Genomic DNA, 25,007 nt, shown 5'->3' with positions numbered 1-25,007 from the left:
TCATCTCCTCTTCCCTAAGGCTCCATAGTTTCCTATCCCTATGCGTGTCTTTGGGTGTAAGTGTTTTGTCCATGATTTATCTCCTACCCATGGTAAGCTGGATCCCAAATCTATTGTTTGTCTCTTCCTTAGCTACCCTCTCTCCCAAAAGGGTTGTCGTTGCTTTGATTCCATTTCCAAAAAGTACTTTGTATCCATGGATGTCTCTTTCTTTGAGGATGTTCCTTTCTTTTCTACTTCTCCTCAGGGGGAGAGTTCAAGTGAGGAGAAATAGAAACAAGTGCTATTGCCTTCTCCTCCCAATCCTCCTCCATTTCGGGTCTTTCGTAGACAGCAGTACAAAAGTCAAGGCCAGGATCAACAGAGTTCAATAGACACAAAGCATCCTAAAGTTGTGCAACCTATGCCATCAAAAGAAAAGGGGTTGAAGGCCAGACACTTTTGGTGGATTGGGGGTTAAAAATATGCTATTATGACCAAAATGTTGTTGAGAGGATAATTCAGAGATTTACTACAGAAGATTTAGGCATATGAAATAGAGCCATCCAGACAAAGTATAGTTACTCCCAGATGACTAAGTACCTATACCTGTAACAGCCAAATTTGGTATCAGCCTCTAGAAAGGTATTGCTAAATTCTTGACAATTTCCACTTGCTTGGATTTAAGTTGGGGAATGGCCTTGGTGGCACCTCTTGCATGATGACTGAACAAGGATTGCTAAAATTTTACACATTTGTCTCCAGATGTAGAAATTCAGTTTCCATGAAATCAGGCAAGCCAACTATTGATTGTTTTAACATTGCTAATAGAAAGGTAGTTCAGTATCCCATCTAAGAAGTCTCTTACTAGAGAAGTCATTGAGTGCTTACAGTTTCTAGAAATTATAGCAGAATCAGTTATTCTTGGATCTGGACAGGCAGGCAAATTTTAGGAACGATTAAGCACCTTAATTGATTTGAGAGAGAGGATATGTTTTCTGAGAAGACAACTTTTGGTCAGCTTTAACAATGTGGGGAATCAGTGTTGCATTGACTCAGACGCACAAATCAGAATCAGACATGCCTGATGCCTCTGGAAGTCCCACTTGGTGAACCCAAAAAAGTACGATTCATAGAGACATCTCAAATAAATAAAATTTTATTGTATATGCTTTTTTTTGAAAAGGTAAAAGTGATATTGTAATAGAAGGGAAACATCCCAAAATTAATTATAATTTTTCAAGTAGAAAGGCAAAAAGAGATGTGCAAATCATAGTACAAATTATCTACAAATTCAAAGGAATAGTAGAAAACTGCTGAATCAAAGAATCTATAAAGAAAAGAGATATTTCTTGAAGAAGAGAGAGAAGAGAAGAGATTGAGAAAGAAAAGAGAGCAACCAGTTCTGGCCGCCCCCCTCACTATACTTTTAATTAAAAAAGGGTACAATGACTAATATGCCCTAATAGGGTGGCTAACACATAAAACTGCATAAATAACTTAAAAGAACCACTAAAAAGGGACCCAACAAGAGTGTTGTGGTTCCCACTTCCTATCTAAACAAAAACTACTAAATCTGCACAAATTTGCCCATAAACCTCAACACTCCCTTCCAAGTTGGGAGTCAATGTCATACATTCCCAACTTGCGTAGGTCATGTTCAAGCTTGTTCTTTGCAACCCCTTTGGTGAAGATATCAACTAACTGTAATTTAGAGGAGACATAAGGCAGATAAACTTCTCCAGTTGTCACCTTCTCTTTTATGAACTGTCTATCAACCTCAATGTGCTTTGTCCTGTCATGTTGAACCGGATTGTGGGCAATATTGATTGCAGCTTGGTTGTCACAATATAACATCATGGGCTCCTCAATTCTTATCCCAATCTTACTTAGTAAGGATCTAACCCAAAGTAGCTTTGAAACACCATGGGCCATGGATCTATATTTGGCCTCTACACTTAACCTAGCCACAATTGACGTTTTCTACACTTCCATGAAACTAAATTTCCTCCCACAAAGGTGCATACCCCTAATGTGGATCTTCCCATGGTCTGAGAATAGAATCCCTCTACCAGGATGCTTCTTCAAGTATGCAAGTATCCTCTCAATGGCTTCCTAGTGCTGAACCTAAGGAACATGCATATACTAACTCACAACACTAACAAGATAGGAAATGCCTGGATGTGTCATACATAAATATAATAGCCGGCCTACCATCCTCTGATATCTCCCCACATCCTTAACCAACTCACCATCCAAAGCATTAACCCTATGGTTTGGGTTAATAAGAGTATCAACTGGTTTAGTTCTTAGCTTCCCAGTTTCCTGTAGTAAGTTCAACACATACTTCCTCTGAGAGATGAATATCCCATGCTTGGATCTTGGTCTAATATCTCCCCACATCCTTAACCAACTCACTATCCAAAGCATTAACCCTATGGTTTGGGTTAATAGGAGTATCAACTGGTTTAGTTCTTAGCTTCCCAGTTTCCTGTAGTAAGTTCAACACATACTTCCTCTAAGAGATGAATATCCCATGCTTGGATCTTGCAACCTCAATCCCTAGAAAATATTTTAGTTCACTTAGATCATTGATCTCAAACTCTTGTTGTAGTGACTTCTTAAGTGCATCAATCTCCCTCAAATCGTTCCCTATAACAACTATATCATCCACATACACAATCAATACTGACCCAAGTGCTTCTCTCCTTTCACAAAGAGAGTATGATCGGACCAAGTCTGTGTGTATCCAAACCGGATAAGTGCCCCTCTGAACCTGTCAAACCATGCCCTAGGTGGTTGTTTATTTTTTATCAATAACAACATTTTATTGAAACTTTCAATATAGCAAGAAGTACAAAGGAGGGGTAAACTCTCTTAACCCTCCCCAAATGAATATAATTCAATTACAGAATGACCCAAAACAGTTGTTCCCTTCCCACTCCTTGTTTAGCAAGGGTATCCACAAATGAATTAGCACATCTTTTTGGCCACTGAAACTGAATCTCGACACCTTGTGCTAACCAGTTAAACATTCTTCTTTCATTAGCAAACCGAATCTCCACATGCCCTAGGTGACTATTTCAAACCATATAATGATTCCTTCAACTTACAAACTTTTCCCTCACCAACATTTTCATAAAAACCAGTTGGAATGTTCATATATACCTCCTCTTGCAAATCACCATTAAGGAATGCATTTTTAACATCAAGTTGGAAGAGGGGCCATGAATAGGTAGCTACTAGAGATGAGAATTCGAATTGAACTCATCTTAGCTACTGCTGCAAAGGTCTTCAGGTAATCAATACCATAGGTCTGTGTATACCCTTTTGCAACCAACCATGCCTTGTACCTCTTTATACTGCCATCAGTCCTATACTTCACAATGAACTCCCATCTACATTCGACTATCTCTTTGTTTATAGGAAAATCAACTATCTCCCATGTCTAGTTCATAACCAAAGCCTCCATTTCTTCTGGCATAGTTATTCTCCACTCAGGTTTGGAGAGAGCCTCATTGACATTCTTGGGTATAGACATAGAATCCAAGGAAGGAATGCACAGTAGGAATGTGATAGGGCATTGTAGGAAAATGGTATGAAATGCAATGGGTTGTACACTTTCTCTTTCCCTTGCGGAGTGTAATGGGAAGATCAAGATCAATGGGATCAGTTGCAACATCAGTTTTAGGTACAAAAACATCATCATCAGGGGAAATAACAGGCTCAGGCTCAAGGGTGAACTGTATCAACCAAATCTGGAATCTCAAATGGACTAACGGAGAGTGTGTAGGTTCTTGTAATGGAGCATGTGTGGAGTCAACACTCTTGCGTTGCTGAAAACACTGTAAGGCTGGCCATAGTGGATCGAGCAGTGGGACTCGAGTTTCTGATGGTGGAACAATAGGTGGAACTAATGGATCAAATGAAGGAAGAGGAACAAATGAAACAGGAAGAGGAACAAACTATGAGTTCTCCTCCCCAAAACACTCTCCCTGAGGAGAACCACTAAAGAAAAAGAATAGACTCAAAGAAGGTAACATCCATAGTGACAAATCTATTCCTCAACATTGGATCATAACAACAATACCCTTTTTGGTTTTAAGCATACCCAAGGAAAACATATATCTTGGCCTTAGAATCCAACTACTTGCAATGAGGACTAAGAATGTGAACAAAGAAAACACACCAAAAAACTCTCAAAGGTATATGAAATATCTCTCCATCTAGAAAAAGAAGAGTGAGTGGCACCTTAAACCCCAGAATGCATGAAGGTACATGGTTAATCAAATACACAGCCGTGAGAACTATATCCCCCCCCCAAAAAAAGGAATAGAAATTGAAGTACACACCACAAGACTTCTTGCCACCTCCACAATGTGTCTATTTTTCCCCTCTATTACCCCATTTTGTTGTAGTGTATATGCACAACTACTCTAATGAATCACCCCATGCTCCAAAAAATGTGGTAAATCCTTCTCAAAGTATTCTCTAGCATTATCTGATTTGAAAACCTTAGTCCTCACTCCAAATTGTGTGAGAACCATTTGGTAGAATTGTCACACCAACATAGTTGTCAAGGTGTTGCCTAGGCGACTAGGTGCCTGTGGTTGGGCGCCTCGCCCAAACATCTTGAATTTTAGCAACTAGGCACCCTTTTAGGCGACTAGGCGCTCACTTAGGCGACTAAGCACCCGCCTAAGCGACAAAAATGACAAGGTTGGCACCTTTTATAATGTCATTTATATTGATGTATCTTATTAATGTATGTGTTAATACATTTTGTTATATGCTATATATATCAATTATACTTTGTTTTAATGTTTTACTATTGAAGTTTAAAAGATCAAAGGGTTTTAAGCAGAGAAAAAGAAAGAAAGAAAGAAGGAAAGAAAGAAAAGAACGGAAAGAAAGAATAGAATAATAAAGTTCTTTTTTTCTATTCTCTCTCTCTAATTAAATAAAACAGAAACTCCATCCTTGTTTTTTTTCTATTTTACTTTCTGTCTTGAATATTTATCATATAAAGTTAATAACCTTCTTTAGCTACTAATTAATATGAATTTTCTCTATTAAATACTTATTATAGTAGTATTATTTTTGAAAATAATGAAATTAATACATGTAAAAGATTTTTATCTTTTAGATGTGATGATTTGCCACATTTTTAGAAGAAATTTAATGTTCTTAATAAAAAGAATTGCTATTTTTTCAATTAACATACATGCTGAATGGTATATAAAACTAGAAAGCTAGCCAAAAGTCAGTTTTTTATATTATAAAACTTTTATCGCCTAGGCGTCGCCTAGGCACCCCAATGTCGCCCAGAATCGCCTAGACGCCTTGAAAACTATGCACACCAAAATAGGTACCTCATCATGTGATCTCATGAAATATATCCAAGAATACTGTGTGTAATCATCCACAAACAAAAGAAAATAATGGTAACCAGCCATGGGAGAAATATGATAAAGTTCCTATACATCAGTGTGAACAATATCAAAAGCAAAAGAACTTCCTTTATTACTTGGTTTAAAAGAATGTCTACAATGCTTTCCTAACTGACAACTTTCACACTCCAAACTAGATAACTGAACAGACTCAAACAACTTTGGAAACAAAGATCTCAATGAACTGAAAGAAAGATGACCCAAACAATTATGCCAAAGCATAATCTGACCCACTGACTCTGATCCACTACTACTAATACTACTAACATGATGGCTTTAATGTTTCGGAATCTCATCCAGAAAGTAGATTCAATCCACCTCACGACCACTCCCAATCATCCTCTTTGACTCCAAATCCTACAAAACACAATTACCAGGAAGGAAAGTCACTGAACATTTCAAATTTCTTGTTAGAGAACTCACAGAAAGAAGATAAGTATGGAGTCTAGGGAGATGTCAGATAGAGGATAAAGTAATGTCATCAGTTACTTTAGTTGTCCCTTTCCCAACAATGGGAATATGGGAACTATTTGCTATAAAGACTTTGTCACTACCAGAGCACAACTGGTAAGAACTGAAAAGGGTAGATATATTGGTCATGTGCTCAGATGCTCTTGAGTCTATAATCCAGGGAGGTCCCTCCTTACATGAGATAAATGCATAATTTGCAACTACATATGAACTACCTATATAAGCAAAGGAAGTAGTGTGATTGGCTTCTGCACTCTGTTGCTTGTCCGAAGAACTAGAACTAATTGAATACTTCTTGTTCATAATGTCCATAGCTTCTCCAATTCAGTTCTAACTACTACTACTACTACTACTACTACTACTACAATGGACTCCAAGTCAGCTTGGGTAAGAGGTCCCGAAGAGTCTCTTGTAATTGCCACATTTGCATTTCCCTTCTTGTTCTTGACTTGAGCTGGTATGAGATGTGGGTAGAGCTTCCAACAAGTGTCTCTGGTATGCTTAGTCTTCTTGCAATAGTCATACACCAAGTCCTTCATATCCTCCCTCCTAGTCTCACTACTCCCCCTATCTCCATTTGGCTTAGATTTGACTATACTAATCATAGTTGACTAGTCAATCCCAGATTGTCTCAACATGACATTCCTCCTACTCTCCTCTCTAGAAATAAAGGCATAAGATTGAGAAAGAGTCATACTTTCTTTGGAAATGATGTGTTGCCTGGCAATATCAAATTCAGGGTTCAATCCAGCCAAGAAATCAAAGACCCTATTCTTCTCCACCAACTTCTGATAAGTTGTTGCATCCTTCATACTCTCCTAAACCACAACCACTAAGTGATTTACCTCCTGCCAAAGTGTTTTCAGCATGGAGAAATACATAGCAAGAGGTTTATCTCCTTGCTTTGTATTAATCACCTGATTCCTTAATTGATAGGCTTTAGCTACATTTTGTTTCTGGGAATAGGTTTCAGTCACTCCATCACAAATCTCCTTAGCAGTATTAGTCCACAAAAAATTTTTACCAATGTGAGGTAATATAGAATTACGCAGCCATGACATCACCATGTAATTCTCTTGTACCCACTAGGAGGAATTTGTATTAGGTTTCTTCTCCTCCCAGTGATGTACCCCAGTTTCCCATGAGAACCAATGGCCATCTTGGCTGATTGTGCCCATTCTAAATAATTTGTACCATCCAATTTCACTGTGGTAAGAATTCCAGACCCAAAAATATCGCTAGGACCTCCTACACCCAGACCCGTGTTACCAGTGGACTTTTGCTCAGTACTCCAACTCTCCACTTAAACTTCAAACAATTCAAAAACAAGAAAAAACTAGGTAGAAAGCCTCCAAGATCAAATCGATCTCACACACAAGGGTAACAAACCCTTCCAAAAGAAGAAAAACCTATCCTGAGAGAAATCCCTCTTCTCCCACTCTAGAAGGCTCAAAAACTCCCAAAAACCAAACCACCCCTTATATAAAACCTACAGAAGTCCAACAAGGTCCAAGCGCCCAATAATAGATAAAAAATGAAGAGTCCAACTTGACTAGGACTCTTCCCCACACTCCGGTTTTTCCTGATTTTGATGCCAAAACACAGATCACCCTCTGGATGACTGAAACCCACCAAAAAATCTAAGAACTGGGCAGTCTGAAGTATATCGATCAGCCCTTTATCTCCTCATGCAAATGGCTGATCTAGGACTGCATGGAAGAACTCCAAGAAACCCTAGTCTTGCTCTGATACCAAGAAGAAACTACTGAATCAAAGAATCTGTAAAGAAAAGAGATATTTCTTGAAGAAGAAGAGAAAGAGAAGAGAAGAGATTGAGAAAGAAAAGAGAGCAATCAGTTCTGGTCGCCCTCCTCACTAGTATTTATACTTTTAATTAAGAAAGGGTACAATGAGCAATATGCCCTTATAGGGTGGCTAACACATAAAACTGCATAAATAATTTAAAAGAACCACTAAAAAGGGCCCAACAAGAGTGTTGTGGTTCCCACTTCCTATCTAAACACATAATAAACAGAAACAACTACTAAATCTGCACAAATCTTCCCAAAAACCTCAGGAATCATGGAATAGGTTCATCAGAATATATAATCTGATGCCAGTGAGTTTCAAAATGATGGAACTGCAGGCCATAGAAAGGCTTTGGTAGCTCAAGCCCTATATGCAAAAATTCTCTGATTTCTCTCAAGCCCAGACACCCCAGCAGAGGCATCATAGACTGACGACACTTTCTTACTGAAACCATCATTTGGCTGAGAGAATAAACCCTGTACATCCTCCAGAACCACACATTACAGACCAAAAAGCTGTACAAAATGAGACCAAGGTTGTACGTAAAAGAGCAGTGACTAGTGGATCAAGAAAATACACAGGAACTTTAATGTAATATTAGATCTATTAGGAGTAATCTTGTAAATTTGAATACATGAATCTGGATTTTAGAAGATCATCAACAGAACCAGTTAGAAGAAGTGATTTGATACAAGTTCAAGGGACTAGAAGGGCTAGGGATAGACCAAAAAGGGCATGGGTAGAAATAGTAAGAAATAACTCAAGCACTAATAATTTAGCAGTGGATATGGCTTTTAATAGAATGGACTGGCGAAACAGGATTCATTTAGCCAACCCCTATAGTTATGAAAAGGCATGGACGACAAAGTGTGTGAACCCGGCTAAGTAACCAATAACAAGTGAACACGCCAGTGTTTCATACACAATTACACATGGGGTCCACATCCACATGTGGGTCCCATGTGTACAGAACACTGACATGTTCAAGTTAACCAAGTTCTCACATTTGTGTTCATAGCAGATCCTGTGTGTATATAAATAGTGCCTCTGATTACTGAAATATAAAGAATGTCTCCCATTATATCTTGGAAAATCATGAAGGTTCTGAGAACAATTCTAACTCCAAATTTGGAGCTCTAAGTTTAGTGAAGTTGTTCAGTATTCTGAATGTTGAAGCCTCTTAAACATGTGTGTTTTATAGTTTTAACCCCCTCCCCCCTGGCTGTATGGATGTGGGCCCCATGTGTATGGAACACTGGCTTGTTCACTCATGATTGATCACTTAGCCAGGTTCTCACATTTGTGTTCATAGCAGATCCAGTATGTGTATAAATAATGACTCTGATTACTATTATATAAAGTTTCCCATTAGATCTTGGAAAATCAAAAAGATTCTGAGAACAATTCTAAACTCTAAATTTGGTGTTCTGAGTTTAGTGAAGTTGTTCGGTATTCTGAAATCCGAATGTCAAAGCCTCTTAAACATGTCTGTTTTACAGTTTTACCCCCATCCCAACTACTTGGCTGCATGAATCCCGTTTTGCCGTTCCATTCTGTTTATTCCATATCCAATGTTAAATTATGAGCACTTAAATCACTTCCTATTACTCCAACCCATGTCCTTTTTGGTCACCCCCTAGCCCTTCTAGCCCCTTCAACTTGTAACAGATCATTGCTTCTTATGGGTGCAGTAGGTGGTCCTCTATGTACATGACCAAACCATCTGAATCTACTTTTTTTCATTTTATCACCTATTGGAGCTTCTCCTAAGTTCCTTCAAATGACTTCACTTCTAATCCTATCTTTTCTAGTTTTCCATTTGTCCATCTCAATACACACATTTCTTCCTAGGTTTCTAACACTCTGCTCCATATCCATACAGCATAGCTGGCCTTACAATTGTTTTATAGAATTTTCCTTCTAATCTAAGTGGTATTCACCTATCATAAGGTTCCGGATGCACCTTTCCATTTTACACATCCTGCTCTAATTCTATGAGCAACATCATTAGAGATTAAGTTTTAGGTTCTTATAATGGGGATAAGATAATTGGATGTGAGATAATCATTGAAAGTATTTTATGGAGATTGAAGCTTTCTATGGTTAAAGAATGCAACCTTTTCTGTTAATAAAATTTTCTATTTCATATAAAAATATATGCTATATAATTATAAATCTATTTTTACATTATATATAGTATAGTATAGTACATGTTAAGGTTATGTGGACTTCTGTGGTCAATGACAATTGGATATGAAATAATCATTGAAAGTATTTTATGGAAATTGAAGCTGTGTATAGTTAAAGCATGCAACTGTTTTTTTATCACTACCATGCAGCCTTTTCTGTTAATAAAATTTTCTATTTGCTATAAAAATATGTGCTGTGCAATTATAAATGCTACCACCCATGGGTCAACCCTAACCCGAACATTTAGGGTTAGGGTCTAACTACCAAGCACCCACCCAAACTAATCAAAACATCAAATCATGATTTTTTTTTTATTTCTTTTGAAGGGCCACTCAATGGGGGTAGCCCATCCCCCAACCCATAACCCCCCCAACCGGGGTGCAGGCAGGATTCGATCCCAAGTCTCTGCTATGACCAGCAGGAGACCTTACCAACCAGTTGGTTGGCACCTTGCAACATCAAATCATGATTTCAACCATGACAAACTGTAATTTTGTTTTCCAATTATTTTCATTTTGGAAGATCTATGCTATGATAAGGAGGAAAATCTACAAAATAACCATGTTGAAGTATTAGTGATTCAAGAGAGGATGAATTGCATAAGTAAATGTGAACCGGAACTGCATAAAAACTAAGGCACACCATACCATGCATAGCCATTGATCTAGAATATAATACTAATACTATCTATCAAAATCATTAAAAAGTTCCAAGTCTGCAAAGAGTTTGCTTTGGTTAATAGAATATAAATACACAGTACGTACAAGAAAAAAAGCAACATGCCGATGACCCTTATCAGAAGCAAGCTGGGAAGGAGTAAATCCAGCATTATCCTTGACTGTTAATTCCTGCTTTGTGCCTGCATGTACAAGTACCGTGCATACCTCCACATTTCCTCTTATTGCAGCCCAGTGCAGAGGTGTGCATCCTGACATTGTAAGACTATAAACATTACTCATCATAAAGCGTTAATACTTACATAGGTAAGCCAGCATTTGGTCATTGATCATTACCAGTGCTGTGAAAGTGTGCCAGCTTACCTAGAGGCTATGCTCAAGGAAAACACCTTTAGGCTCAAACTGGAAAATATAGTGAGGCACTCCTCAAACCATATTATGCCATATGTTAAGACATATTTCATACAATAGTTGAACTAGATTTCATTTCACAAGACCAACCTGAAGATTTAATCTAAGTTTATATATATGGCTACCAGAATGTATAAGCCACTTCTCACACCATATTGTGTTATGTCAAGACATGCATTTCATACGTTAATTAAAGTACATTTTGCATCAGAAGACCAATCTAATGAGCAAATCTAAGCTTATACATATGTTCACCCACATGTTTGATCTAGCTAAGAAATTACTTTTAGTAATTTCTTTGAAGGGGCCTGGCAGACCACTTTTCTTTTCTTCCCTTCCCTTTCTTTTTCTCTCTTTCTTCCTTTTTCTTTCCCTTCCCTTCCCTTTCTTTTCTTTTCCTTTCCTTTCCTTTCCTTTTTTTTTCTTTCTTTCAGTCTTTTTATACGAGGTGTGCATGAGGCGCATGAGGTGTACACCTCTAACAAGCCTCATGTAAAAAGCGCATGAGGCGTGCCTCTTGCACCTGAGGCATATGCCTCATAGGTGTCAGCACCTCTGGCATACACCTCAGGGCATTTTGGGAGCGCCTCGCCTGGAGGCACGCCTCCAGGCATATGCCTCCCACACCTTTCAAAACACTGCTCTGTTCAAGTCCTGTTCCTGAACTGAAATTAATTCAAGCAACTCAGCCAGACTATCAATCTCCCAATCCTGGAAATTCCTCTGAAAGGCAGGGTTCCACACAATAGACCTCCCAATCAGCTCAAAGCAATCTGCCTCCACTGCTTCCTTATCTTCTGCAATTTGAAACAACAGAGGGAAGAGCTCTGAGAGTGAACTGTTGCAGCACCAGGGGTCTTTCCAGAAGGCCAACCTGCTTCCATTACCCAACTTAGGATTCGGCCCTCTACAGAAATTTGGGAGGATGTCCATTATTTTTTTCCAAATTGAATAGCCTAAGGTGGGAAATGAAGATGTAGTTATCCAATCTCCTCTGTCTAAACCATATTTTGCGGCAATTAAACCTCTCCACCACCTTCTCCTTTCCACCCCAAGCCTCCAGATCCACTTTACAAGCAGAGCCATGTTAAATACCTTCAGATTCCTAACCCGCAGGCCACCATTCTCCACTGGAGCACAAATCTGGTCCCAACTAAGTAGATGAATCTTCTTCTCCTCCTCCCAGCCCTTCCAATAAGAAATCCCTCTGCAGCTTTTTAATTTTTTTGGCCACTTTCCCTAGTATGAGAAACAAAGGCAGGTAGGAGGAAGGAAGATAGGATAAAAAACTTTTCAAAAGCATGATCCTACCTCCAAGAGAAAGATATTTAGCCTTCGAGGAAGCAAGCTTCTTTTCCAGCCGCTCAGCCTGCTCCAAAACTGGTTCCCAAATCAGAGTCAAAGTGCATTTGGTACCTTAGAGGGAGGTCCAGGTATTTAATAGGCAGAAATCCCACTTGACTAGAAAGGACCTCAACCAATTCCTCAATGCTCTCCACATTCCCCACAGGAATTAGGCTGCTTTCCCCCAGTTAACCTTCAGGCCTGTTACAACTTCAAACCAACTACCAACTAAGTACACCCAAAAGTACTTCTAATTGTTGAGTCTGTGCATCAATGAAGCACAAAGTGTCATCAGCAAATTGGAGCACCAGAACTTTTTCACCACTTAAAGCCATCCCAAAGCCCCACCTCTCCCACTCGATCAATGAAATTGGTTAAAATTCCCATCAAGCATATGAACAGGAGGGAAAGAGGGTCCCCCTGCCAAAGCTCCCTTGAGCTCTTGAAGAAACCAGCTGACTTCCCATTTGAAAGGACAGATAAGTTAGGGGATGTGATATAAACTTGAATCCAAACCTGACCAAAATTCATTTTTTCAAGGACAAAGTCTAACCGTCTCCAGTTAACATGATCGTAAGTGTTTTTCCAAATCAAGTTTACAAATCAGAACAGGCAACACCAATCAGCAGAGGCCTTCTTACCCAGCTCTCTTTAATACAAATCTCAAACTAAGGATTATTTGATGGAAACAACAAGTCAAAGTAGGAGCTTTGAATGGGTAATGTTTTAAGCATTTTGGTGGTCTTGTGAACCTTTTTTTTTTTGTTCACGATTGCATGTTTTAGTAGTAGATGGCTTTCTCCATTCCTTCTTTCTTTTTTTCTTAATTTTAGCTAAGCAAATTTTTCTACAGTTGGATGGAGAATCTGTATGGTAATTCTGTTGCATTTAAGCTTTCCCTCTTTGTGGTTCTGATTTTTCCTTTTTAGTTATATGCTCCATGTACATCTCTTATATTGAGTTTGACAATAATAAGAAACTTTAATTAAAAAAGAACGAAATATAACTTATGTTAGTAGAAGATCAAGATTGTAATCAGTCTTGAATCCTAATAGGTTTTAGGTTTGCAAAACAGAAGAAAAGTGAGAGAAAGGAGAGAGAATAGAAGAGAAACAAGAGAACACAAGTTGTTGAAAGGAGGGACAGATTCTAAAAACAGATCTGCCGCCGCCACTCTCTTAATATTTATAGGTTATGTTTAGTACATAATGGAAATGACACATCTGCCCTTAGTACTTACATAATAAATAAAGTAAACAAAAGCTGAAATAAATAACAACTGAATTAACAAACTGACTCAAACTGACACTGCTATAACTGAAACAAATAACTACACTACTGTCCTACGAACACAGTGGGGACCACTGCAGTGGGGCCCACATCATTCCCAACTTGGATAGGTCTGTCTCTAACTTCTTCCTTGGTACAGCCTTGGTGAGGATATCTGCGAGCTGCATATTAGATGTGATGTACGGAAGACACACTTCTTGTGATGTGACCCTTTCTCGCATAAAATGTCGATCAACTTCGATATGTTTAGTTCTGTCATGCTGCACTGGGTTGTGGGCTATATTAATAGCTGCCTGATTATCACAATACAGCATTAAGGGCTTTTCATAGTCAATACCCAACTCTTCAAGTAGTGACCTCAGCCATAAGATTTCAGCCACTCCATTAGCCATTGACCTGTATTCCGCTTCAGCACTGGAGCGGGAAACAACACTCTGCTTCTTACTCCTCCAAGAGACAAGGTTACCTCCCACCAGGGCACAATATCCAGAGGTAGACCTTCTGTCATCAACACTTCCAGCCCAATCGGCATCTGTATAGACTTCCACCCTCGTGTGATTATTGTTCTTGAGCAATATACCTCTACCCGGGCATCTCTTCAAGTATGCTAATATTCTCTCTGCCGCAAGAAGATGAGAAGTTCTAGGGGAGTGCATGTACTGGCTAACAACACTAACTGCATAGCTGATATCCGGCCGAGTGAGGCAGAGATATAGAAGCTTTCCAACCAACCGTTGGAACATAACTTTGTCTTCAAGAGGCTCCCCACCCTCTGCACTAATCTTGTGATTTTGTTCGATGGGTGTATCAGCCGGCTTAACACCCAACTTTCCAGCTTCCGCCAACAGATCTAGAACATATTTTCTCTGAAAGATAAAAATCCCCTGCTTGGATCTAGCAACCTCAATACCCAAAAAGTGCCGTAGTGCACCAAGGTCTTTCATTTCCTGTCACCACAATATCATCAACATATACTGCTAGTAGTGTCAAACCATACAATGCCTTGTTCAGTCGGCAAACCTTCTTACCTGTCTCTGTATCATAGAATCCAGGAGGCAACTGCATGTAAACCTCTTCTTGTAAGTCTCCATTCAGAAAGACATTTTTAACATCCATCTGAAACAGGGGCCAAGAATGATTTGCTATAAGGGATAACAGAACTTGGATGGTGGTCATCTTGGCTACTGGGGCAAAGGTCTCCAAGTAGTCTATACCATAAGTCTGAGTGAACCCCTTTGCAACCAGCCGAGCTTTGTACCTTTCAATAGAGCCATCAGCATTGTGCTTCACAGTGAACACCCATCTGCATCCCACCGGTTTCTTTCCTTTTGGTGGGTCAACCAGTGCCCAAGTATTATTCTTCAACAGGGCATCCATTTCGACTTGCATTGCATCTTTCCATTCTAGAACTGATAAGGCTTCTTGCACTGTTCTTGGAATAGGGACATCGGCAATGGAAGTGAGATAGGACCGGTAAGATGGTGACAGACGATCATAGGATAAGAATTGTGAGATGTTGTGAGCTGTAGAAGTGGTGCAATGTCGTTTCCCTTTGCGAATGGCAATAGGGAGATCAAGGTCATCCACAGGAGGGGAAGTGGCAACAGTGAGAGGTATCTCAGTAGGCTCTGGATCTGGAGCCGCAGAGGGAACTGGAGCTGGCCGGGACTGTCGAAGACTAGGATCAACCTGCCTGCATCGCCTATGATAGACTCTCAACTCCGGCTCCCTCTGACCACCCTCACCACTACAACCTTCATTACCCAGTGGAATAGGTAAAGGAACAGCCCCACTTCCACTCTCACTGCTCTCCCCCTGAGGAAAGAAACTCAAAGCAACCCCACTCTCACTGCTCTCCCCTGAGGAGAAACCCTAGGATAATAGGGTGTCTCCTCAAAGAAGGTGACATACATGGAAACAAAATGTTTCCCTGAAACCGGATCATAGCAGCAATAACCCTTTTGAGTTTGTGCACAACCAAAGAAAATGCATTTGGAGGCCTTAGGTTCAAACTTGGAATGATGAGGCCCGAGAAGCTGAACGAAACAAGTACAACCAAAGGTTTTAAGGGGAACAATGAACAACTCCTCGTCTGGGTATAGAAGGGAAAAGGGGGTTCTCATATCAAGGACCCGAGAAGGAACTCGATTAATGAGATAAACTGCCGTGAGGATAGCATCACCCCAGAAGCGAATAGGTACATTGGAGGTAAACATAATGCTTCTAGCCACCTCCAAGATATGCCTATTCTTCCTTTCAGCAACTCCATGGCTAAGAAGGTAGGAGATCAATGGCTGAGCAAAGTATTCCTTTGCATTATCAGATCTAAGGACTTTGATTTTGGTCCCAAACTGAGTGAGAACCATCTAATGGAAGTTTTGGGTCAGAGCAGGAACCTCATCCCGAGAACGCATAAGATAGACCCAAGAAAAACGGGTATGGTCATCAACAAACAGTAGAAAATATCTGTACCCACCCATAGAAGAGATATGATATGGCCCCCAAACATCAGTATGCACAATATCAAAAGAGGAATTACTCCTTTTATTACTTAAAGAATAAGAGGTTCTACAATGTTTGGCAAACTCACAACTCTCACACCTCAATTTTGATAACTCAATAGACTCAAATAAAGCAGGAAACAGACTCTTCAAAGACTTAAAAGACAAATGACCTAATCGGTTATGCCAAAGCATAACCGAACTCACAGACTGGGAAACAAAAGACTTCTTATCCACTGACTCCTCTCGACGAGAACTCTCTCCAAGCAGATAGATCCCGTTCATCTCACGGCCAGTCCCAATCACCTTCCTCGTCTCCAAATCCTAAAAAACACAGCAGTTAGGGAAAAAGGTTACTGAATAGTTCATGTGTTTGGTAATACTACTAACTGAAAGCAGGTTTGTATCAAGCTTAGGAACATGCAAGACAGAAGATAAAGAGATAGTAGCCGATAGCTTGATGTCCCCCTTGCCCGAAATGGGAACAAGAGAGCCATCAGCAATGGATACTCTATCTCGGCCAGAGGACAAGTGATAGGAAGTGAACAAAGATGGCAAGCTAGTCATATGGTCAGATGCACCTGAATCTATTACCCAACAGTGATCAGTATTACCTGGCGCTGAAGCATGGTAAGCTGAGGCTCGAGTACCTGAATGTGCAAATGCAGATGTGGCAGGAGCTGATGGTGACTGAGATGGCTGAGCTGAACTCCCAACTTCCTTTTCCAACTGTATGAGGGCAGCCCGAACAGCAGCTAAAGTCTCTAGGGATGTGCCTGATGAGGATGTTGAATCAGTGTTCACTACCATATGAGCATTACCCTTCTTATTTCTTAGTTTTGCTGGGACCAAGTGAGGATGTAGCTTCCAACAAGTATCTTTTGTGTGCTTGGGTTTCTTGCAATGTTCACATACCAGATCCCGTTTATCTTCTTTCTTCCGGTCCCTTTCTGAGTCACCCCCTGGCTTAGGTTTAATAGCTGTCAAGGCTAGGAAAGAGGGCTGAGGCTGCATCATGACTTTCCTCCTGGTCTCTTCACTATGCACCAGGGAGTATGCTTGAGAAAGGGTCACACTATCTCCTGTCAATATCTGTTGTTGCACAATGTCATATTCTGAATTCAAACCAGCCAGAAACTCAAATACCCTATTCGTCTCGACTTGCTTTCTGTGAGTCTGTGCATCTTTGGGACTCTCCCACTCAAGGGTCTCTAGATGGTCAATCTCATGCCACAAGGATTTCAAGGTAGAGAAGTAGACAGAAACTGGCTTCTCTCCTTGTTTAAGGTTGTTCACCTCACACTTTAGTTCATAGGCTCTGGCAACATTAAGGGGTTGGGAATAGGTTTCTTTCACAACATCCCATATCTCTTTGGCTATCTTTGCCCACAAGTAATTCCGGTTGATATGTGGCTGCATAGAATTACATAGCCATGCCATAACCAAATAGTTCTCTTGAACCCACTTGGTGTATGTTGGGTCCTCCTTGGAAGGTTTTTTCACATCTCCCAAGAGGTAACCCAGTTTTCCCCTTCCTCCAATAGCCATCATGGCTGATTGAGTCCACTCCAAATAATTTGACCCATCAAATCTCATAGTTGTAATCTGAAACCCGGTTTCAGATACACTACCATAACCGTGGTTTCCAAAATTACTTTCTCCCTGACCCTTAAACTCCATCTTTGATCAAGATTCAATGGCTACAAACTGTTAGAGCCACTATACCAGAAAACAGAGCCAAACAAGCAAGTCTGGAATCTGATCCGAAACCAACACAAATCTGATCTGATCTGAAACCAACCCAAATCTGATCAGAAATCAATCGCCTATCACAGTATATGCAAGAAATCAACTCAAATCTGATCTGAAATCAATCGGCATGCACAGTACCAGGCAGCCTATCAATCTGAGATGCTATTTTCTGAAATCACTACTGTGGGGCCCACTACTGCGAAAGCAAAATTAGGGTTTCAACTGTAGGTCTGAAGTAAGTGCTCAGCTGCACTCTCCAAGCAGTCCACACAAGTGGGACTTGTCGTAGGGCAATATGAAACCCTAAAAATTAATCACCTTTAAAGAGGGGGGTTCGGCCCAACAGTCAAACCCTAGAAACAAACTTAAACACAGTTCGGCAAGCCAAACCCTAGAAACAAACTTGAACACAGTTCGGCCCCTCTTTCTAGATAGGTCCAACCTATCTTGACTGATTGCAGTCTCTGAAACTCAGTAAAAAAAAAACTTACTTATGTACTTCGGTTTACTGTCTTCTAGGGTTACCTGAACCCTAACCTTCGCTGCCTCTTCCCGATTACCAACTCTCTGCAAGCCGCGGCAAGTCTTCAACTACTGCGAACCTCTTCTGGTAATCTCCAAGATTCAGCCACCGAAAACTTCTTCAAAGCTTCCAGCCCTAGCTAGTCCTCATGTGGTCGGCTGGACTAGACACACATGAGAAGCCCTAGATAGGCTCTGATACCAAGTAGAAGATCAAGACTGTAATCAGTCTTGAATCCTAATAGGTTTTAGGTTTGCAAAACAGAAGAAAAGTGAGAGAAAGGAGAGAGAATAGAAGAGAAACAAGAGAACACAAGTTGTTGAAAGGAGGGACAGATTCTAAAAACAGATCTGCCGCCGCCACTCTCTTAATATTTATAGGTTATGTTTAGTACATAATGGAAAGGACACATCTACCCTTAGTACTTACATAATAAATAAAGTAAATAAAAGCTGAAATAAATAACAACTAAATTAACAAACTGACTCAAACTGACACTGCTATAACTGAAACAAATAACTACACTGTTGTCCTACGAACACAGTGGGGACCACTGCAGTGGGGCCCACATCAGTGTTCTCTACAATGTTCATAGGTGCAAACATACACAAATACATATTGCCAATCAGGGAAAAACAAACTACCTACATGATAACAATTTCCAGTGATGTAATGTGATTAGCATGATAGATAAACAAAACCAAGAATAGTCACATTTATAAAGCAGTTTTTTTTTTGGTGTTAGTATCATGCCAATTATGTAGAGTTTATCATCAGAAGCTTTCTATTTTCAGATATGCCCTAACCATAAATCACTTTAATAACAAGAGGATGCAGATTCAAAATTGTTGTGTTGTGCCATGTGCAGATTGTCTGAGGAATCAGTGCATTATTTGTTTCTTTTTTTTTTTCTTGATTACTTATAAAGAAAGCCATATGACATGAAAGGATGTTATGATTTGCACTTAGAAGAGTTATAAATTTATAATTAGGGAAAGAAAGTTAGTATCTACCTAAAGTTATCAAAAATAAAGTCACTATCTGAAACCATCAAATAAATATCATATTCTTGGTTGAAGTTAAACTGGTCATCAAACATTACTGTGTTAAGGATTTCAAAGTTGTACCATGCACCTGTATAATTCATCATGCACACATACCATAATACATTATGAAGACATATTTTCAGATCATCTAAAATCACTGGCATAAAATGTCTGGTTATTTATAAGAAAAACTACAAAGAAATGGTCTTCTTCCATTTGATAACTTCAAAATGCAATTGAAATATGTTAATGGAAAAGGCCTTTCGAAAGACAATAGTACTGGCTTCAAAAGAAAAAAAAAAAAAAAAAAAAAAAAAACAATAGTACTGTCCTTGTATTATTTGTATGTATGAATGGTTAGCCATCTATCAACAAAATGATTGACTGGAATAAGAGATGATCAATATAAGATTTTTTTTTATAAGTAAAAGTTCTTTAATATTTCATTAAATCAGTAAATATAAGCAACTGTTACAAGCTTCCTCGATGGAGGCACGAGATGCAGCCTCACTCATAAAGAAAAAAAAAAAACAGCACAAGAATTACAATTGATCCCTAATTATCCCTTGCTTAGCTAATGAATCAGCCATAGCATTAGCCTCCCTCCCCACCCATTGTATAATCAAGATTATATGCTGTGTTAACCATCTGAACTTCTTCATTTTGTCTCGATGGCCAATATAAGAATTTAAACAATATAATTACTTGTTTGTATTCTTGTATGGTCATGATACTATCTGATGCAAGTGAGTATCTAAAACTAGATGGATAGCTTTATCTATCAGCAACAAGGAACATATGGTCATAAGTTGCTAATGCTTATGGTAGTTGAACAGAAACAAGATTGTAAACCACCCAGACAAAAAAGCAGAACATATAGGAGGATAATAAACCTCAGTAATATACCTTCCTTATCTTGTCTACCTTGGTTTGCATCTCTAAACAAAAGCAACCTCACAGTATCTGCATAGCCCTTATAAGCAGCCCTGGTTCAGAGTATTACAATTCTATCATTATTGATAAAAAAGCTACTTATCAAAAAAAAAAATCAAAGAAATCCAAGTTCCAAATATCCAAACAAAAAGCTAAAAATTTTGTCTAAGAGAAAATTAAATCAAGCTCCTTTATTTTCCATAACACTCGCTATTTTCTTGTTTAAGTAGCTCGATACATGAAGCTATTTTAATTATTCACCACTCTTGTCATGCTGGAACCATAAATCCTAGTCAGCTATAAGTCTTCCAAACTTGAACTAGCATCATGTCAGGACCTCTGGAACAAGTTAATTGGTACAGAGTGGGAGTAATAGAGCACCAAATTTGAAAAGCTCTAAACATTCAGAGAATCTAATGAGGTGGGTTTATGTGTATTTATGCATGCGCCTATGCTCATGAAGAGCAAAAATATGTATTGTGTCACTCCAGCTAGAGAATCTATGGTTTAACTTTGCTAAAATATGGAAGAGTTTTTAGGCTTTCTATCTGGAATCAATCAACATATTCCCACAACTAAAGCTACTGATGACATGTAGAGTACACAAGATGATAATTATAACATGATGAATTGGAACCAATATTGTAGATATGCAGAGTATCAATATTATTGGCCACTTAATGGAAATAATGACCACTTTGAGTTTGGTCAGTTCATGATGCTAAACCTTAGTTTTGGTTTGTCTAACTGAATACTTGACTGAATTATAGAATCATTTCCACTTTCTGTGAGATTAATTTTTGCTTGAATTTGCCCTATTATGTGGTTTAAAAACTTAAAGAAAGACAACTTTGTAGTGTATTATTTTGTGTATTAACCTCAGTTTTTTGGCTTTGTTTGATGGTTTCGAACAAGATAATAATATAAAGTGGGATATGTATGCAATTTTTATCATTTCATAAAATATCATTGTATTTCTAACATAAAATTAATCAATTACTTAAATAACCATTAAAAGTCGTGTAGCATCAAGAATTGGACTGTTAAGTTCTAACTCATTTAGGAATGTCTTAGATTTATCCAGAGAATGATGGATGTGAAAATGTGGTTCACACAGAAGCCTTAGCAAAGCCAGGCATCTAATTTGAAGATTCTTTCCTTTGCTATCAGCAGCTCTTCTTCTGATCAGACCGTGGAGCTTAAGGGGTTCCCTTCCTTTCTCATCTTAATATGATTTTCATTTATGGCCATCCAAAGCTCATTCAAGCTTGGAGTGAGATGAGTTAAAAGCTTCATGGCCACTCATATGCTCAATGCCAACGAATCAAATAGTGAATTTCATAGTTTGTGATTAATCAATTAACTAAATTCCATTTTCATGTGCTGTAGAAGTCATAAAAAATTAGAACACAAGGAATTCAGATGCTATTCCATGCTCAATTGAAAGGCTGCTTAGATTAATAAACTTATCACCTAGAGTTTCACATACCAATGAAGAGGACTTCTCCCATCATTGTCTGGCATGTCAAACTCAGCACCATACCTCACGATGATGTGGTTTAGGAAAGCTGTTTGCCCATACTGAGCTGCAACATGAACTGCCTGTAGCAGAGACAAAGGAACCAATAACTGAAACTTTGGCATATCAAAAAACAATTAACATATCAGCAACCCTGACATCAACACTAGAACTTCTCCAAAGTCCGGAGATCTTTTTTTTTTTTTTTCGAAAAGTAAAAAAGAAATACAACATAAAGGCAGGTGTTAAGATAACACCCCCCAAACCCATACCAACCACCTAAAACAGCAAACAGGGAGATAAAAAAGAAGAAAAAGTCATTCATCAGCTGACAACTACAAGTCCATATAAGATGCTTTATAAATAGGTCTACCAACAGGAAGTTTATTAAAACCAACCAAGATGTCAAACCCAAAAGCAGGACACATCTAGTGACTTGTATGTGAATCAATCTTTGTACTGAGGTGGAGGGTGAAAATTGGAGTGCTTTGAATTAGATGATTGCCAAAATGAGTAATAAGAATAGAAGGGGTACAGGAAGAAGAACTGTAAGCATGGTTTGAGGAACTACCACGGGAAGGTGTTGGGGTTGTAGTCAGAGTGCAGTTGCTTTAGGATTTTAGCAGGTAGTGCCACCATTGAAGATTGACTGGGGATTGTCTTTTGGTTGATTTAATTGTTGAGTTGGCTTTTAATATTTTCTTGGTTGCATGAGTTGCAGTTGTTTTCTTGTTGATAGTGCACCTTGGTGAGGAGGGGCAGTTGGTACTTGGCATCCTATATTCCTATGATGATAATTAGTAGGTTGGTTTCCTTTAGCTCCAGTGGTTTATTCTGTTTTAGGTTTTGGTTCATGTTGAAGGAGGATCAGTATTCAAGGCAGTCTGTGTGTCAATATGCTATGTGTTTTCCTTTGTAGTACTCATCTCTTTCTTAGACACTTCTGGCATTCATTGTGTTCTCTTCTAGTTTTATTTCTCTTTACTATATTGATTTTCTGCATTTCAAGATTGCATTTGAAGATACTAATTTTGTTATAAAGCTTGAATGTTTTTTTTTTCATTATAGATTTTTCACCTTCAACTGCATTACATTGAAAACTCACTATATCAGTGTTCCTTTATTAAACCAGTGCAGTACTTCTTTTGGCATTCTTTTTGCTGCCCATAACAATATAGCTGCTACTGGAAGCTCATCCAAATGTTACCGCCTCTAAGCTCTATTCTATGCAGATGTTTGAGTTGGTCTTCACAATACACTTCAACTACAATTAAAACAAAAAGGAAAAAGAGTTTATCAAGGTCACCAGAACCAGTTGGAGAATATTTTCTTGTTGACAAAATATAATCGACTGTATACTGGCATCATTTCCTTATTAAGATGCTTTCCCATTGTTCCCTCTTTACGTCCCTCACTACAATCGGAACACAGGCTCCAGTACAGCTTTCTCTCAGTCGTATTGATTAACACCAAAGAAAGAAGAAAAAAAACAAGTGGATAAGTTTTCGAATAATCTAATATTCTCAAAGCTTCAGACAAATTTACCCGATAGCCGTTAACGTCAGCAGCCTCTACGCGAGCTCCATTCTGCAAAAGCACGTCTGCTGCGGCAATTGAGCCCCGAACTGCTGCCCAATGCAAAGCCGGCTGCTGTGAATTATCGGTAGCATTAACATCGCCACCATGCTTTTAGAACGAAAAAGGAATTTAAGTAAATTAGAACAAATTCACCACAATGTGTATACGCGCATGAGAGAGAGAGAGAGAGATTAAACCTCGATAATATAGTGCGCGATATCAGGAAAGTTATTCAAAGAAGCCCATTGTAGAGCATAATAACCATTACGGTCAGGATTGGAGACGGAGAAACCATCTTGCTCGACGAACTTTCGCAATTTATCGAAATCACCGTAAGCAGATGCAGAGAAAACGTCAATTATGTTGATTTCGTTAAGGTTTGAGTTCGAACTCGCTGAGTTCTGTTGGTTCCTGCTGTCTGAAACAACTTCGATCTCTGAAGAAGCCATTACCTATCTACTATTCTACTTCTACATGTAAGTATCCATAGGATAAAGGGAAAAAAAAAAGAATGAGATGTGAAATGAATTTGGAAATTTTATGAGCTGAACAATCAATTCCCAGAACTTGCTGGTGCTTCTCCCCTACTTGGTCTCCTGATTCTGAGCTTCAATTTATTTAGCATTTGGGAGGCGGACTGAATTTGCCACAAACAGACGCTTCCGTCAGCCTTTTATAATTTAAATAGTCTCTTCTCTTGTCTATATACACAAATAAAAGAAGAGGGCATTCCCGTAATTGAATATCGAGTTACTTAGATTTATCAAAAAAGGAATATCGAGTTACTTCTTTATCCAAGACCTTATAGCATGAATTATGTATCTATATACCGGCTAGGCCAAGGATGAGATGTCCCTTACTCAGCTTCATAGTCTAGGATATATAGTCTATCTTTGTTTTACACAGGATCAGCAGAATTCACATCTGCCCCCACCAGAGCGGGAAAAAAACTTTGGCTGTTAGGGGCCAAAATTGCTCTCAATAGCACAAAATTGGACAAAGGTTTTCCGGAGAAATGAGCTTATTCCAGTTGGAGTAGCGCTGGATGCTTTACTGCGGCCCCATCTTTTGTCACTCCATCCAATTGAAAGTTTGAAACCCCTTGAATCTTTGAGAGGTCAAGGCCACGTGCATCTCCTGCTCACTATTCAAGGCCACGTTGTGTTCGTCAATCAAACAGTTGAAAATAGTTGAATGGTGAGACTTGGCTTTAATCTTGAAATTTGGGCCAGTGGCCCAGAGTTGAAATGCCATCATCAAAGAAAACAAAGGTTCCTCGTGACACGGCCCAAGCCCTTTGGGCCTTAAAATTGTCCGCTGGGCCAGGGCCAGTCGTGATATGCAGCACGTCAATGATGTCATCTCCACATGTATGGGTATGGCCCAACTACAGGGTTTTGAAAACCTATAGTTGAAAATCATGACATGCCGGTTTTCAAAATCATCATTGCAGCGTGTCATATCATGATTGACACCTCCGCTAGCTTCTCTGGAGCATGGTTTTGAAAACCTGACCAGAAACAGAACTGCATCG

At 39.1% G+C, this 25,007-nt stretch overlaps 1 protein-coding gene across 3 annotated transcripts in view; it reads right to left on the bottom strand.

Annotated features, from left to right (window-relative positions):
• Positions 1-24,510, bottom strand: part of LOC104605530 (Ankyrin repeat family protein with DHHC zinc finger domain-containing protein) — a 77,860-nt gene extending 53,350 nt beyond the window's left edge. Inside the window, exons 1-5 of one of the 3 annotated variants that reach the window (XM_010270335.3) lie at positions 23,671-24,510; positions 23,441-23,581; positions 21,866-21,978; positions 20,350-20,429; positions 10,664-10,827 (exon numbers count right to left, since the gene is read on the bottom strand). In XM_010270335.3, coding sequence (XP_010268637.1) covers positions 10,664-10,827; positions 20,350-20,429; positions 21,866-21,978; positions 23,441-23,581; positions 23,671-23,922 — 750 coding nt within the window. In that variant the 5' untranslated portion in view covers positions 23,923-24,510. The remainder of the gene's footprint in view (positions 1-10,663; positions 10,828-20,349; positions 20,430-21,865; positions 21,979-23,440; positions 23,582-23,670) is intronic. The other 2 variants (XM_010270336.3, XM_088889149.1) reach the window with 2 other exon arrangements.
• Positions 24,511-25,007: the final 497 nt, after the last annotated feature.

Source organism: Nelumbo nucifera, chromosome 1 (genome assembly GCF_055504915.1).
Source record: "Nelumbo nucifera cultivar China Antique chromosome 1, China Antique-T2T, whole genome shotgun sequence".
Classification (NCBI taxonomy): domain Eukaryota; kingdom Viridiplantae; phylum Streptophyta; class Magnoliopsida; order Proteales; family Nelumbonaceae; genus Nelumbo; species Nelumbo nucifera.
This window is presented reverse-complemented; position numbering and strand designations above follow the sequence as displayed.